The sequence below is a fragment of the Notamacropus eugenii genome, chromosome 3 (genome assembly GCF_028372415.1).
Source record: "Notamacropus eugenii isolate mMacEug1 chromosome 3, mMacEug1.pri_v2, whole genome shotgun sequence".
NCBI lineage: Eukaryota > Metazoa > Chordata > Mammalia > Diprotodontia > Macropodidae > Notamacropus > Notamacropus eugenii.
Genome location: NC_092874.1, coordinates 346,219,451 through 346,237,183, shown reverse-complemented (window position 1 = coordinate 346,237,183; position 17,733 = coordinate 346,219,451). Strand labels below are relative to the sequence as shown.

The following is a 17,733-nucleotide window of genomic DNA, read 5'->3' as shown; positions in this document are numbered from 1 at the left end:
AGTCTGAATCCAGAAATGAAAGAGAGAAAGAGAGAGATAGAGACAGAGTCAAAGACAGAGAGAGAGAGAGAGAGAGAGAGAGAGAGAGAGAGAGAGAGAGAGAGAGAGAGAGAGAGATTTCAGAAGTTCATCAGCTAAGAAGTTTGAAACTAGAAATGTCAGACATTACATGTGCTGTTGAGGAATAAAATGGAACAGCTTGGAAGCAAAGAAGCAGAGAAATTACCCATCACATTGACTGAGATGTCATTCCCAGTAAGGTGTTAGTTAAGTACAGGTTAGATTAACTCAATTTAAAAGTGGAAGCATCCATTTAACACAGAAGCTACATTCGTCAAGAAACTTTCATGGAGTATTCCTGAGACAGAAAGAAGATACTAAAGTTCACAGTTCCGGAGTTGTGAGTTATCCTCAAACACATGGATTTTCCTCCCTCATGTGTCCCCTTGGCTAGTTCCTAGGTGTGTGTGCCCACACTGTCTCATTAAAACATTGGTGGGGGAGTATAATCCAACTTTGTGTGGATTGTGATGCATTTAGTATTCCTGACTTTGTTTTAATATATGAGAACCTGTTATTTTATATTATTTCTTTTCCTCTGTTGTTAAAAAAAATTGTTATGTTTGAGATCTAAGCATGTCATTATTATTATATTATTATTATAAGTGGCTGGTCTTTGTAAATAGAAATGCATCATTCGAGGCTCAAGAGCTATACTGGTGAGTAGGGGAAGTGTATCTCCCCATACACAGTAGGGTTAGCCCATATGAGGGTGGATTGGAGTAAACAAGCCAGCCCTGTAAGGAAGTAGGTGTCCTCATATCCTGTGTAAGATACAAGGACCAATCCCACACACCCATTCATATATCTCCTATTCACATAGCTGAAGTCCTCTCCACTCACTCATCCTCTAAAACTGATCACTTGAGGTCAGTCCTCAGGCTGATTTGTTGGTATAACTGTATTACAAATCATTGTGTCATTTTAACCTTTCTCCTACTACATAGCAAATATAAATTATATATTATATATATTATAAATAAATATAAACAGAGAAAATATTGATTAAGCCCAATCATACCCAACCATGTCTGTTCAATAAACATTTACTGAACATCTATTGTATACTCAACAATGCTTGATGTCATGAAAAAAGTAACAAATACACTCTTTCTTGGGGAGATTAATTATGGAGGATATAGAATCCTCAATTTTCTTCTTTCTGCTTCCTTTTGACTTCTGCTTTTTTCTTTGTACCTCTGTCAAAGTTTTTTCAAGAATAAAGAGGTTAAATTTAAATTTAAGGCAGAATGGGGTAACAGAAAAAGCATTAGATTAAGTTCTAGATGATTGTCACTAACTGTTTAACCTTATCCTCTCTAGACCTCAGTTTCCTTTCTCTAAAATGGAAGAAGCTACCTTACAGAACTATTACAAAAAAGCATCACAGTGATATATAAATGTGATTTGTTATATATATTTCTATATGTCTATTTTGCCTTTTGTGACTAGCTCTGGTAAATCTTATCAACATAAATGACAAGATATGGCACAAAATGAGCAGCAATGACATACTTCTGAAAGACCAGACATTAATATTTTCCCCTTAGAAAGATCTGTCACAGGTAATGATCCAAAAGTTTAGGAAGATCTGTGTATTTCAATTCCCTATACTCTGCCTATCCTTTTTAACATAAATGTTCCCAGGTTGGCTATCCACCCTCTCAACATTCATAAGTGCACTTGTACCAACATGTACATACACACACACGCGTGCGCGTACACACACACACACACACACACACACAGACACCACAAACACTTCACTGTAAATTCTAAATCTACCCAAGTTTAGCCAAAGGTGGATTAAAGGTGGAAGCAGAACTAATTCTAAGACTAATACCAAAAGTCTGATGAGGCCAGATGCAGGGTCTGGGAACAGATGGTAACTATTTGGGGTTGAAATAAAAACTAAGGGTAAAGCTAGGAGGAGGGCAGAGAGTCCTGTTAGGCAAAGCACATCAATGAGTTATTCATTTCTTTCCTCACCATGCGCTCTACAGGCTCACATATGACTGAGAAGTTCATTGAAAGGATCACGTACACACCTTGTGACAAACTGCCCAAACCAAACTGCTCAGGCCCAAGTGAGGCATCATAGTAGTGGAAAGTTCATTCAACCAGTTGTTTAAACACTAGGGGAAATATTCAGGCTCAGGTACTTACTATGACAAAGGCAACTTTCTTACTCTGATCAAGTCACAACTTCTCTGAGCCTCATCTGCAAAATGGGGGGAGGAGAAGAGCCTCTGAGTTTCCTCATCTGCAAAATGGGGGGAGGAGAAGAAGGAGATGGAAGAAGAAGGAGAAGGGCTATAGAGTGAAGCATAACTGATTTGGAAAGTACTCTCACAAAAAAACCCATACAAATATTAACAAAATACAGGGTCCATCACCCAAAAGTAATGAAGATTAATGCTTCCTCACCAAAAAAGGAGAAAAGAGATTGTCTATAGACATCCTTAGAGCAAATGATAAGGAAGTTAAGAACCTACAGAAATAATTTTAGAATAAGCAAACATCACTTCAGGTAGAAATAATAAAGTCCGATAACAACTACATACAATCAGATTTGTCTAATGCAACTTAAAATCAGTTTCTCTGGGGATCAAGCCTATGAAATGGCTAAGATCCAAAACCAGAATAAAAAATCCTTCCATGAGCAATGACTGTATGAATATGGTAAACAATATATTAACAAAGAAGCATCAGAAACATGACAGGTTTGTATAGGTAGAGGTTTATTTTTGGAAACAAAGGTATTTATGATGGCAATTCTAGGACCAGGTTATCACTCCTAGAAATTAAAAAGTGGTTATCCTTGAAGAGCCCAAACTTATTGATCAATGCAGATTATCAAAGGAAATGGCAAGAACTTTGCAACACATCACTGCAGACTGTAGAAATTTAGCACCTAACTGAAAAAACATAACTTGGTGACTAAGTATACATCGGAAGCTCACTTTCTGTCACAATCTTACAAATTCCCACACAATGAATATAGACCTCAAAATATTCTGGCAACCTTTACCAGTAAACCGCATCAGAATTGTCATTCATAATTATTGGCATAATATTGATCCAGAATAGTTTTAAATTTCTGCCACTATACCAAGTAGTCATAATTTCTGAGCTACATGAAATGAAAACCTTTCAAAATATAAAAACCTAGAAGAGGAGATCAAAACCATGTGAGAGTCCCACAAGGAGGGACATATCATCCTTGTTGTCGTCTCTGCTACTGGAATCTTGATACAACTGTTTCAGTGAAGCTATAGAGGCTGAATTTTCATCCTAATATTTATTCAATTTTTATTCAATTTATTCAATATTTATTCAATCAATAAAATGAATAATTTTATCATCTTGTGCAATAGTCTATAGTCCATTAAATGATATATATTTACAGCTGGATAGTTTCTTGTTGAAGACTATTTCCATTTGAACCCCACTGAAAATGATATTAACAAGGTGATAATGACAATACTAGTATTAGCTACCTCACAAGAGTTCTGTTTAGCCCCAGGAGGCAAAATTAAGAGAAATGGATGAGATTCAAAGAAATATTTTAGGCTCGAGATCAGGAGAAGCTTTCTAACAATTAGAATTATCCAAATGTGGAATAGTTCACTTGAGGTTGTTTTGCAAAGGCTTCAGGACCACTTGTCAGGTACATTGTATAGAGAAGCCTTTTTCAGTTATGGGTTGGGCTAAAAAGCTTCTAATGTCCTTCCATTTCTGAGATTCTGAGATTCTGGGCAGTGAAGAAAGTGTTCTGTAAAGCTTAAAGCACTTTCAGAACAGGAGTGACTTACATGAACCTAACAAATATTGATGAATTCATTTTTAATATCAAAATGAAGATGCAGAGACAGCTTTAATGAATTTCACAAATCTATGATCTCAGAAATCCAGACCAGAAATTTCCCCTACAATATCCCCCAACAAGTGGTCAAACAGCCTCTGTTTGAAAGATATGGTTTGTTTGGTTTTTAAAGAAAGCATTTCTCTTCATTCACAAGTGTTTAAATGTAGGTCATTTTATAATTATTTTGGTAGTTGTGTTAATGGGGTAGGGAGGAGGAATCTACAATCTCTAAGCTTAGATTATCATTTAGATTGTCAATTTTCCAATTAAAAAAACTAAGATTAAGCTAAGTATCTCTAATGCTAATATATAATCATTTATTTGTGTAAATATATGTACATATACAGTCGCATGCACTTTTTTTATGTAGAGTGGTAAAGGTGATGCTAGGTTGATTTGTTGTCATTTAATATTTATTGCCCATTTGCAATCTGCTAGGCACTGAAATGTTTTCTTATGCAAAATTCAATATTTGATGTCAAACCCACCAAATATATTGCTCCTGGCTTGGGGTCCATGTACAAAAGAACTGCAGATTTTAGATTTTGCTCTTGTTTTTTTTTTTCCCTAGTCACAATGCTAAGTCTTATCCCCCACATTTCTGACTTTCATGTCAGCTTTCTTTGTGAGTAAATCAAAAATTACTCAAATATTAGCTCTGGAAGAGACCCTAGGAGATCATCTAGTGCAACCACTTCATTTCCCAGAAGAGGAAACAGAACCAGAGAAATGAAAGGATTTGCCTATGAATTCCTCTTATTTAAAAGTTAGGGTTATGAGCAAGTACAGCATTTTCATCTCTAACAGAAACTCAGTCTTATTTTAATAAGAAAAGACAGGCAGTAATTTTTCTGATAGATTCCTTCTGTATTCTATAATTCTAACATGCCCTTATTGTTTATGTACAATACCAACTATACAATATACTTTAATTCTGAATCATTGAGTCCAATCAAATACAATATGTGATTAAATCTAGTACTTTAGTGTCTAGGTGAAATGAATCTTTGATTCCAGATAATTTGACAGATGAATTGTGAAAGTCTTTATATGTGTGTGCACTAGAGACTTATAAACCTTTCCTATTAGCATATATAAATATTTTCCATTATAAATATTTTCCTATTAATAAATACTTTCACATTAATCTTCATAATCTTATCATGTTATCTCCTTTACACAAAGAGAAACTAAGGTAGAAGACTTAAGTGATTTCTCAGATGTCACACAGCTAAATGGTCCCTAGAGCTGATGAAAAATTTACTTTTAAGACAATACCACTTCCAGTTTCAAAAAGCATTTTAAAGGAGATAAAGTTTCCACTTCATTAATATTGTCTGTGTTTTAAAAAAGAAAACAGAAATTCTTCCTGTTCTCTATAGGGATCATTAGAATATTCCCAATAGCCAATAAAAATACTCTCTTCTTACCAAAACATGCTGGAAAATATCTGAGAATACTAAAACTATTTCTGTGTTATCAGTACATCTGAAGGCCTCGAATTTCCCAAAAGAAAAGATAGATCGGTGTGATGATAGTCCTAGACATAAAATCAAAATCTATCCATGACTGACCCACTTAAACACATTTTCAGATGATATTATGGAAATATTACCATTTATAGGTGTGTGGGGGTTTTTTAATTGTTTTGCTGCTTCGGGGAAATAGTGGCACTAGTTTTTAGGCAGCTATGTTTTAAGGGAAAGTACACTGGATATGAAATCAGAAGGCATGGGTTCAAACCTAGTTTCTGCTATTTACTGTTGTGTAATGATGAGCAAGCCACTTAGCTTTTCCAGGTTTCTTTCTCTAATTCATTATATTGGGGTAATGATACCTGGACACACACTTATTGTGAAAATCAAAGGGCATAATAGATTTAAAGTATATTGTAAACACAAAGTCATACATAAATGTCATTTCTCCTTATTAGTAGTCAAATTATGATGCAATATAGGCATATATATATTCAGTTTTTAAAAATCCATGTGGAGCCTCTCCACTTTCCAGACTATATATATGTCAAATATTTAATCCTAGGATGGTTTCTCTTTTTGTGCTAAGCATGCTTGCTTATAGATTTTGCCCAGACCGCCAGCACCCCACTTCCACCTCACTGGTTTTACATTTTATATAACAGTAACTAATTTCAACAATAGCCTGAATCAAGCATAATTACAAAGATGAATTACACAGACATTCTTACTCTCCCTCCCCCAGAAAAAGATATAACATACTCCAAAACTAAATAGAAATAAATGACTTGGGAGTTCTCTGTCATTTGATATCTTCCATGCCACAGCTCCCTTCCATTAGAATGGATAATCAAGAATTAACACTAATTACTATTTGTGCTTTGAAAAAAAAATAAGAATGCCCAAGTGGGTTAACAATAGTTATTTCTCAGGGCTTTACCAGACACAGAAAACATGGCTTGATTACATTTAATTTGATTCCAATTAAAAAACCCTTAAGAAGTTCCTATTGAATTAGATTACACCAAGCATTCCTGCAGAAGACACTTCATTATCTGAGGCAGTTTCAATTTACAGTCCTCACATAGGAAGGAAAACCCTGTTTGCTTGAGGAGACGAAGCTTCATCTCAGTATTTCATTATTGTGGATATTGTGGCTCTTTGGTTATTAGTTAAACATACAGGTACTCCTAGAAATAAACTCTGCATTGGGGGTGCCTCATGGGAGACTAAAACTAGAAATGCTGTGAAAAACCCCGGGACAATCGTAAGCAGCCTTGGAGAGTCATACACATGTATTTAGCTGAGAAAGGCAGGAGGGACTAGCATGCCCTGCATGAAATAAAGCAAGTTCTCATATTTTACTAGAGACATGCAAATGGTCCTTAATTAACATGATAGATAATGCAGGTCCTTGGTTTTGACAATACTTAAGAAAAGAAAGTAAACTCCTAGGATACTAAGATAACAGATAACTAAATAAATACAGCCACCGTAATGCCTTGTAGTTTTTGGTTCCCACTCCTTCTTTAAAACAGAAAAGTCTCACATAGTCATAATGTGTATATTCACATTTAAGGTGTTCTAAAAATTATGTCTTGGTGTTAATATGATCAGTGTTGAAGGACTCTCTAACTTATTAACTCAATGTCCCCAGTTTCTGATGGCTTCTCAAAGGTAAAAAAAAAAAAATGCTCACGGAAAAACAATGATATAAAAATAGAAGCACAGTAAAAGTATTTAATCAGATGACTTAATAAGACTAAACTTATGGGGGGCCAGCCTTGAGTAAGCATAAACTGTGTGATTCATTTGAATTGCCGGAATTCAGCCTACTGTGTGTCTTGGATACAGCAGGCGTTCAGTGTACATCTGTTGAATTAAATGTTTAGTATGCCCATCCCTGACTTTCACAACTGCAAGGCACCCTGTGGTTTGTGGTTAGTGATTATGCACTGAGTAGATGTATCCTATGGTTATAAGGATAGAAAAACCTACAGCATTTCAAGCATTTCATGTTGTAACAATGTCTTTATTATACCTTGTAGAGATCATTGACCAAAAATCAACTTACTCTACAATATATCTATTAGTTAATTAGAACTCTAAGGAACAACAACCAAAGAAAGCACATTATTGACTTTTAGATCTTCAATCAAATAAATATTTACTACTGTAATTTGCAAAAATTATTTCCTTTCAATTTGGGGCACAAAGAGAAAATGTGCTACTAACTTCACTGAATACTGCAGTCATGAACAAACACAAATTACGGTCAATGTAAAAAAACCAAAACTTTACACATGCAATGACAATCTACAAATATTCTTGCCCCTTCTGCAGCTCTCCTTTACAGATATGATGCTTTATGACTGTAAACTTATTTTAATGCACAACTGACCTTGAGACAGAGCACAGCAGAATCATAGATGTGTGACCTAGTTTAGTGACCAGTGGCTATAGATATCAGAGAATGTGCTTTCTGTCAATGATCACTGCTGAAACCTGTCTATACCACACCAGAACAATCAATTTTGTAAATGATTGCAATAATCAAGGAAATTGCCTAATTTATAAATCCTTGCATACAGCATTTTAATGGATCCCTACATTTTAATGCTGATGCTGCCAGAGCTAAATGAATTGTTGTCCAGTCTGTCATTACACAAAATGATAAAAGCATTCAGTCTGGTTAGGCAACTACATCTCATGGATATTCAGGGCCTCAGTACATAATCAGTCATTAGTGACTTCTGTGAAAATTTTGCCTCACTAAAGCTACAGGAATGGTAAAAGGGAGGGGTTTGGGAGCTCACTTCTTCACAGCAATTTTTTATTACACTCTTGGAATCTTCATACATGACAATATTGAAACTCTGCTTTCCCCTGAATCATTACATTTTTGACACATACCCCATTCAGTTTCTTTGAGAGGTCCCATATTTTTTCCCTTTTTTCTCTCAGTATAATACTGTCCCATAAAAAAAAAAAAAAACCTACACTCCAGAGCCAGAATACTTTACTACTCTGAACATACAAATCATGAATCATGACCATGAGGATATAGTTAGAATCGCAGCCTTGTGAGGGAGATGTGCTCCTGCTAACAGGTAAGTCTATATAATCCACACTGAAAGTGGCTCTACGATCTTAGCTCTTTTCATAAACCCGGTTACACACAAATTGCTACTCTCGGTTAAACCTTAAGCAATTGATTTCAGCCAATAGTGTGCTGTCAGTCCTTTACTTACTGCTCAATCTCACTAACCTGACATTTATGGTGTACTGATTGGCCTCTGTCAGTGGTAGTGGTTGTAAATTCACTTTGAAAAGCTTTGTGTTAACAGCCTTCAACCAAGCTCCGAGAAGAGTAGGAACAGGCAGTCTGACAATTGCTCGACCTCCTGCCCTTATTACAGTGAGTAAATCAGGCTTTGAGCCATTAGGCTGGAGCCTGAGGCCTACACAAAAAGGATTGACATGACTAAAGGTCAACCTCTGTCACACATGTATGTGTAACAATTTGGATAATGGAATTCTGTAACTTATCTGAGAAAGGTGGCAAATACTTATAAGGAAAGAGTGTATGCTGCTCCGGATTTTCTGGCTTTTATGCTAAGTAGTTATACAAGAGTCTGTATTTCTTGTGTAAATACACAAAGAATGTCTGAACTCACGAAATCTTAGAATATATAAAGTCCACCAAAAAAAAAGTGGGGAAGGGGGGGAAGGTGCTCAAAGCAGCTCTGTGAAATATGTAGCATGCCAAAGAATGATATGATTTTTTTCCCATACTAACCACTGTGTACTTTAATTTGGTACATGCTGTCTGATTTGTTATGGATGCACTATCACACACAATTACAGACTATATTTACCATGAAGTGCGCCATCTTGGATAGTAGTTGCTTGGGATATTTTCATCCAATATTTTACTTTATGCATGCATTATTAATCCATGGTCTTAAAGACAAAATTTATCATAATGTCCCACAAGATATGTGATTTATAGGTAATAAAAATACTATTTTTCAAACAATTAAAATGAAACTAAGTTACAGAATGATATTGGTCAAGACACCTGATACCCCTGTGCTTCATTTCTTTCATGTGATCTGACTTTTAAGGTTCATTTTTGTCTAAGAACTTTAGATTTTTGATTCTTGTTTTCATTTCTGGATTGTACTTCTAAGTCAATGTGAGTAACAGGGTAAATGTATTAGATATGACATAATGGGGGTGGGGGGGAGAAACCATGGTCATGGACATACTTATAAGGATTTTTCTTCACAAAGGCAAAATGCTATCAAATAAGCAACTATGAAAAATGCATAATATTAATTGGTTAATATACCTTGAATACCTCAGGATTTATAATGTCTGCAATTAAAATTCACACATATTAAAGTTTATTAAATTAAGTCTCCAAATGAGAGTTTCTTTCTCTTTTTTTTTTAAGAAAAAAGGACAAATAATTTTTTCTTAAAAGGAATCAGAAATACTAAACCTATTATTCTATATTTGGTTTGCTGGGGCATTTCTGGGCAGGGTTAAGTGTATAAACTAAAAGTACATGAATAGCTTGAATCTAGTTATTTTATTTAAAGGTACAATTCTAAATGTCCAATTTATATTATTAATATTTTTAACACAATACTGGAAATCTTTCCAAAAGGCAGCAGATGGTTTTACAGTCCATGTAAAACTACAAAATGCTCACTCTATCAAACAGGCACCAATGAAAAAGACATCTTCTCCTCAAATGAGGCAAAGCCAAAAATCTACACCAGCTGTTACTTTGCATAATTTAAAATGCAACAGTAACATTACTATGGTTTACTTTTAAGGAACAAATTATTTGAAGTTCATGAGCATGCCATGTTTAAAATTCAGCTGACAGGTATCCTAGAATATTAAATATTGAATTGCAAGAAAACATAATTCTTTTCTTTAGTATAAACTGTGGCAGCAACGTAATTCTATTTTCTGGCATTTTGATGAATCAAGTCACTACAATGCAGAGTCTTTGAATCTATACAGTTACCCAGCCTATCACTGGAACAAATTCTTCAGTTCAAGATTTCATCTACACACAGAATCATGCTCATGGACTCATGGGCACTATGTATGGAATCTGGCAATTTGAGTAAATCTACATAGTATATGTAAAATATAAAGAAGTCACTTTCCTTTATTCTATTATGACTTAAAATTGCCACTTAAGCAGCAGTTTAAAAAAAAAAACCTTGCTATTATTTACTATAGACATACATACTAAAGTGTTTTTTTATTAAGATATTAATCTAATGGACAGTGATGAAAAATGGACCATTAATTTAAAAGTAAAACTCAAGTCGAAATGCTTTGTCACAAAGTTCAATCATAAACAAGACTACAAACTAATGGTCCATATGACCTCAGTTTTCTTAAGAAAAAATGAAGTTTCTCCCATATCATGGATGAAAATAAAATGTTTAAATCTGCCCAACCAACATGAAGGATTTTGCAAAGCTGAATCTTTCCATGGAACCATGATTGTAATTTTAATAAGCTCCAACTTCATTTAAGTTACCAGAATAATTCTTCATTTTTTAAAAGAAATGGAATTTATTTTGCCAATTCTTGCTAACATATCTTGTCAAGCTCGACTTCTCAGTTAAAAAGCTTCAGCTATATTAGCCTATCTTAATCAGAAATTTCATTTTAAACTTCTGGATTTTAGTCCAATAGAATTTTAAGTGTGCCCTGTGTACATTCCAAAAGTCTGGTCTTATTAAATTCTGATGTTAAGCAGAAAGGGGAAACCATGTGCAACCAGATTAATTTATCCCTAGGGGAAAAGGACACATTAATAATTGAGATAATGTTTTCATATATGTTGAAATCAAATGTGCCCTTTCCACTTCTTCATTAGAAAACACATTAGGGAAAAATTATCTCACTCTCATCAATAAGACCTAATTGCTGAGAAAGTCTCTATTTTCTTTATTTTAAAAAAAATTGGAAAGAGTGTTCCCATTCCTTCCAAATGTCCAGAAATGTTATCATACATTTAAGTATTGTTGGAATAAATGCCTATGTTACCAAAGTGAATGTTTACTTAATTCACCCTGGACTATTTTTGTTTTAAACAGCCTGAGTTTATAATATTTTTTTTAAATACCAGCAAACCCTGAGTCTGACTGAAATGAGTCAAAGTGAAAAAGAAAACTGAGGTGACTAATATTTTGGCTTTTTGAAGAATTAATCTCTCTAAACTACAAGAAGTTGTCTAGGACTTTTTCTAAAAAAAAAGAAAAAAAAACTAGGAATGCCCCACGATCTTTCATAGTTGGGAAAACATGTTGTGAGGTAATGGAATGATATTTAATATATTCTGAATGGCTATACATTCAAAGAGCGTTGGTTATCGGCAAAGAAAATATAAAGTGCATGATGGGAACTCTCTAGCAAACTAGCCAAACAGGTTTCCAATATTTGTTTATGTCAAGGAAAATGGTTCATATATTTATCACAACCAGAAAAACAAAAGAATTAAAAACACAAGAGTCCAATATGAATTTGAATGTTTCTGCAATAAGCCTTCATTCTGTATGATAAAGTACAACCATGTTGAAAACAATGAACTGTAAATTGAAACAAAAATCCATCAACTACTTGGTACCACTGTAGGAAAAATATTAGAAATCCATTTTCAGTACTGCAATAAAGATAAGTTACCCCCAGAAGATCCATCAGGACTTAAATATTGACCTACTAATTTAAAGACTTTTTCTCATCTGCAATCGACTTTGAAAAATATGCAGAAAGGAATTAATTATACTTATGACTTAAATGAGACAATCATGAGAAGATACATACATATACAAAGTTAATATTTTATAAATATGTGTGTATTAATGTTGACCTGCTAGGATGAAAGATATTTTAAAAGAATATGTGCAAAAATGGGTTATTATATCATGAGTCATAAAGCACTTAGTGTCAGAATTTCTTTTTTGCCTACAGATACATACTCATTACCTTTTAAAATAGTTTTAAGTATATTACCCAGGTCTGAAAGAAAAAACTAAAATTTGAAGAATAAAGCCAAAATCTGAGATTTTTTCTGGTATTAAATACAACTTGATTTAGATACGCGGCAATTTTCAGAAAATGCCTTAGGATGATATATATCTGCCATATTTTAAATGATTAAGAAAAATTTTACAACTACTATTAATCAGAAGTAACTTTTAAGTCAGTCATTACTATGAGTGTTATAAATGTCTATCAGTATTCTATTCCCTATTCATAATATACATTGGAATACTACCCTATCTTTGCAGTATAATCCTTTTTATAGGTTTTCATTGCTTCCCTGAGATATTTTGCACAACTGTAAAGCCACCATAATTAAAATTTCACAGATAGCCACAACTTCATGACAGTATCTCAAACATTCATATTCTTACTATCCCAAACAACTATAACAACTTTGCTATTGTAGAAGAAGAAAATAAGTTCCCTCAACATCTATGAACTCAGGATTACGGACCTACAATTAGATCACAAATACATACAACTTTTATGACATATGCAGAACTACTCCAAATCCAATGTCTAGTACCTAGTAAGACTAAAGATACAGATGAAATGTTCCTCAATATCTCTGTTAAAACACTTTCTACTGTACACAAAATAAGGTTCTTTTTTAAAAAATTCAACAAATAATTGTTAAACAACTTTATTACTAACTACATTCTGCTATTGATTAGATTTCTAAATGTATGACATCTTTACATGGAACAGCCAGACAATCCAGCTTTGTAAAAAAAAAAAAAAAACCCAGTAAATGTCTCTTCTGTATGGGATTTTCTTGTGTTCACAGTTTTTCTCTGTCTTACTGGAAATAGAAGCCCTAAATTTAAAGCATAAATAATATTATTCAGGTTTGCCATTTTCAAATAGAGGTAAACCTGTATAATTAAGTTATTACCACTGCAAATGTTTCAAGACCTTAGAAAACTCCTGGCAAACTTTTAACTATATAGTATCATCATTCCTGTGATGCCACAATAGCATTAAAAGTACTGTAAAATACTATTATCATCTTTAAGGAAAACTCAAGGTCGCAACCAATTAGATTTAGGAATCAGAATCAAAAAGGAAATGTTTCAAATCCAGATGATCGGATGATTTTCCCCTTAATTTCAGTTTTCACTTCAAATAGTTTCCTTAACTAGCATAATTTATCTTCATCCTCTTCTTCTTTCTCCAAAGAATTTCTTTGAAAGGAATAATTTTAATATTGTTTGTAGTAATAATAATACTAAGTATCCCAAAACTCTTGATTCAGTTTTCAGCTATTGAAGTTTAAAATAGCATGAAGATTTTTGAGATACTTTGTATTTGGTAACCTAAACATTTTTTAAATTTTACCTTATTAAATTCTAAAATCTATAGTGAAATGTTAAAAATGTAAAAAAAAAAATGTCTCTAAAGATAGTTTCAGGTTGAAATTTACCCAATATGTTTTTCCCATGATGCTACAGCATGTGTGACCCAGCTGTTGATGATCCAGACACACTTTTTACAGCAAAGTCTTTACACAGGTCTTTTCTCATGGACCTAGCTCTATGGAGACAACCAGCTCAAACATGCCACTCCTGTTAACTCTGGATAGAACATTTTTAACACACAAGTGCAAGTTTTTGTGGATAAGATGGACTATTTAGGCCACAATCTACTTGGTTAAGATAAAACAGCATGTACTGTAACCTGTCATCTTGACAGGCTGCCCTGCCAAGTTAAATGTGTAAGCAGCTACAGAAATCTGCTCCATATTACACCAAGGAGGTTAATCCTTCAGGTACTTGCCAAATTGACCCTCAAAGTTAGAGTAACTTCTATTACCCCACAATCCCTCTCCTCCTATAAAGGTGTATCCACCATCTCAAATTGCACAATATCTATCCCTTTTCTTAAATTTCACAGTATTCCAGACAACATGATAATAATAAAGTTAGTGATGCAAGATTAGAAACTCTTAGAGGGCATATCTATCCCTTTTCTTAAATTTCACAGTATTCCAGACAACATGATAATAATAAAGTTAGTGATGCAAGATTAGAAACTCTTAGAGGGCAGGGACTGGGTCTTATTTTTTGCTCTCTTCTGGGGTCTGCTGTAGGGTTATATTATGGTAAAAGCCCTGGTAAGGAGATGTAAATTTGAACACTGGCTTTGACAATTCATAGGATCACAGATTTTGATGACCTAGATGGGACCTTCTAACTCATCTTGGTTAAATAACTGCCTTTATTTTACAGATAAGGACACTGAAGTTCAGATATGATTGCTGCAAAATTAGTGAAATAGCTAGGATCTGAACTGGGTTCTCTCCAAATCAATCACTTTATTAGATTGTCTCTCTCAACTATCTATCAATCATTGGTAAATCATTTAATCTCTGAGAATCTCTGTCTCTTTATCCTAAAAGGGAACCAACATTTGCAACTTACCTATCTGAAGGAATGCTTTTGTAAATATTAAAGGGTTGTAGAAATGCAAGTGATTATTGGATATAGAAGATACTAAATATTTATTAGTTAGAAATAATGTCAATTTTCAGAAACTCATTCACCATTACTTCCTATATGAGGGGTTTCCAACCTAGGGTATGACAAGCTTGTCAAGGGAATGCAAGGAATATTGGGTAAATAACTTTATTATCCTATAAAATTATTCCAATATAGTATTGTTAGCACACAAAAAAGTAAGGAAGATGTGGGAAAGAGTGGCAGTGTTATGTTGTATCTGAAAAATTGAAGGCAGTTGAAGGAATCATTTCTACTGATCAAAACCAAATGAATAAGGCTTGAATATGAAGCACTTTTCACATTGCACTAGAAAAAAAAATCAGTAGCAATGATTTCCAGTCAGTGAAATTACAAAATTTGGTATTTGCCCTTGGGGAAATATATCCTAATCTAATTAAATGTGCTCAGAAGTCTTTAATTACATTTTATGACAATTTATATCCTTGAATTATGATTCTCAATCCTGTTGTCAATCAAATTCAAAGCAGGAAACTAACTGGATGCCCAATATGACATGTAGATGTCTCTTTTTAAAGTGTCAGAATTCTAACTGTCACCTACTCTAAGAATATAACTTGGTTGACTCAGTATTTCTGTGTTCTTATACACATTTAACATTTTAATGAAAAAAAAGTTAGGTACAAACTAGTTTTCTTTATGCAGAAAATCCCTTCGTTTTGTTTCTTATGTGCATATACATGAAAAATTTCTAGAATTGATTTCTTTTCATTATAAATAGGAGGTAGAAGAATGTTTATTGGAAGCCAGGGGATTCTCTAAAGAGAAAGGCTGGGAACTCCTGCCTTAGACCTATTGTTAGTAAGTTATTTTTTTGTCCAACAACTCGGAATCAAAAGACTTGGGATCTAGTCTTTGCTCTTTTGTTAAGAGCTAAGTCTTGGGCAAGTCACCTCTCTTTAGCTTCCTCATTTGTCAAATGAGGGGATGGATGATTGCTAAGGCCCCTTCCAGCTCGAACATTCTCTTGAGGGAAGAGCAGAAGGTCTGGAACCACAAGTCTTAGATGGCCAACTCCAGAAACCTATTCTGCATCCTTTCCACGCCTATTGTGCCCCTGTAGGAGTGACCCTACTTAGATCAATTCCGTTCAATTAACTATAGACAACTTTTAGACAACAAGAAACATCAGCCAAGTTAGGGAGAACCTTAAAGCTTACCTCCCAGAGATGCTGGGTGTTTCTGACAGCTCCCGCCTGCACTTTCTCTGGGGGGAGAAGCACTCCCTGAAATGGTCCAATCCAGGTGCCCTGCTGGATCCTCTGTGCAGCGCAGATACCATACGCCAGGCCTGGAACGGTGCTGGTGCACAGACACACTTCCCGAGGCAGGTCGCGAAGCCACTCGGGCATTTCTGGCGGGGGCGCGGCGGCCGCCGTGCTGCTGGTACCCACCAGCCGGCGAAGGGAGTGCAGGGGGCCGTGCATGGGGCATTCACCATTACGGTTGTCTGCGCACATGTCGCAACCTGCCGAGTGAAAAGGGCCGTGGGGATAGGGAGAGGAGAGACACGTGGAGAAAGACAAAGGTTTAACAAGGAAGCCGCGTTTGCTAATTCATCCCTATCCACCCCTACCTCCACCCCCACCCCTACCCCCACCACCCCAGCCAAAAGATCTGACAGTTCTGCCCTGGGGCACACTGCGCGGGAAATGAGGCACACCTTCCCTTTCTTCCTCAAGGGAAGACTTGAGTCCCTGCTTGTGTCCGTGAAGGCCTTGAGGTGGCCCTAGATCTGATCAGCTTCTGGATTAAATTCGGTATAAACGGACCCTCGGTGAACTAAAAACCAAGTGTCCACAAGGAAATATTGGCAGCGCTTAAGACTTTGGCACTCTAGGGCTCGACTGTGACATCTTCTTAACTGTGGTGTCAAAGATGGTTTTCCCTCTACCTCTTCCTTTCCTTCTTTCTCTCCCTCCAATCTCCTTTTCCTTTCTTTCCCCCTCTCCTCCCCTTTCTCTCCCTCTTCTCTGTCTCTGTCTCTGTCTCTGTCTCTGTCTCTCTCTCTCTCTGTCTGTCTCTCTCTCTCTCTCTCTCTCTCTCTCTCTCTCTCTCTCTCTCTCTCTCTCTCTCTCTCTCTCTCTCTCTTCCCCCTGACTTTTTCCACAGTTAGAGGTGTTATTACATGTTTCTGCCGAGGTTGCTTAATTGTACTTTTTAAGAACCTTAGAAATATTTCCCCTGGAATTAAGAACAGAAATCTCACTAACTGATATATAGTAAAAATTGATCGCTATCCAGACTACAACTTTTAAGGTTTTTTTTAAGCTTTGAAGCTGATTCTTCTTACAATCCCAAATATCCCACAAGGAGGGGGCGGAGGGAAAGCCCTGAAGAACCCCATTTGACCACTCAGTCATCATTTCTGCTGCCCAATAAAAGGTCCTCAGCTAGGGAAAAAACCGTTCTATCAAACAACTTGGCATTCAGAAATATAACTCCAAGAACTAAAAAACCCCAAGTCTGCTTTTGGTTAGTTCTTTCTGGCCCTCTAAGTTGGTATTCCCGTCGCTGATGGGGGGAAAAAGTCCCTCTAGTCAATAGTGTTAATTATGGGAGTATTCTTATATTTGTTAGTGAGTGCTGGACTCCATGCGAAACACTTGAACCAGGCATTTTTGAAGGAAGAAATATCTGACCTATTAAAACCCTTTAGACTTAAGGAAAACGTTGTGTTTTATGTTGTTGTTTAACTATTGGACTTCTTTTTTTTTCCCTTTGTTTCTCT

General features: G+C 35.3%; 1 protein-coding gene across 2 annotated transcripts in view; it reads right to left on the bottom strand.

Annotated features, from left to right (window-relative positions):
* PRDM6 (PR/SET domain 6) overlaps positions 1 to 17,733 on the bottom strand; it is a 170,124-nt gene that overhangs the window by 140,496 nt on the left and 11,895 nt on the right. For both annotated transcript variants that reach the window (XM_072597171.1, XM_072597172.1), the window contains exon 3: positions 16,163 to 16,470. In XM_072597171.1, coding sequence (XP_072453272.1) covers positions 16,163 to 16,470 — 308 coding nt within the window. The remainder of the gene's footprint in view (positions 1 to 16,162; positions 16,471 to 17,733) is intronic.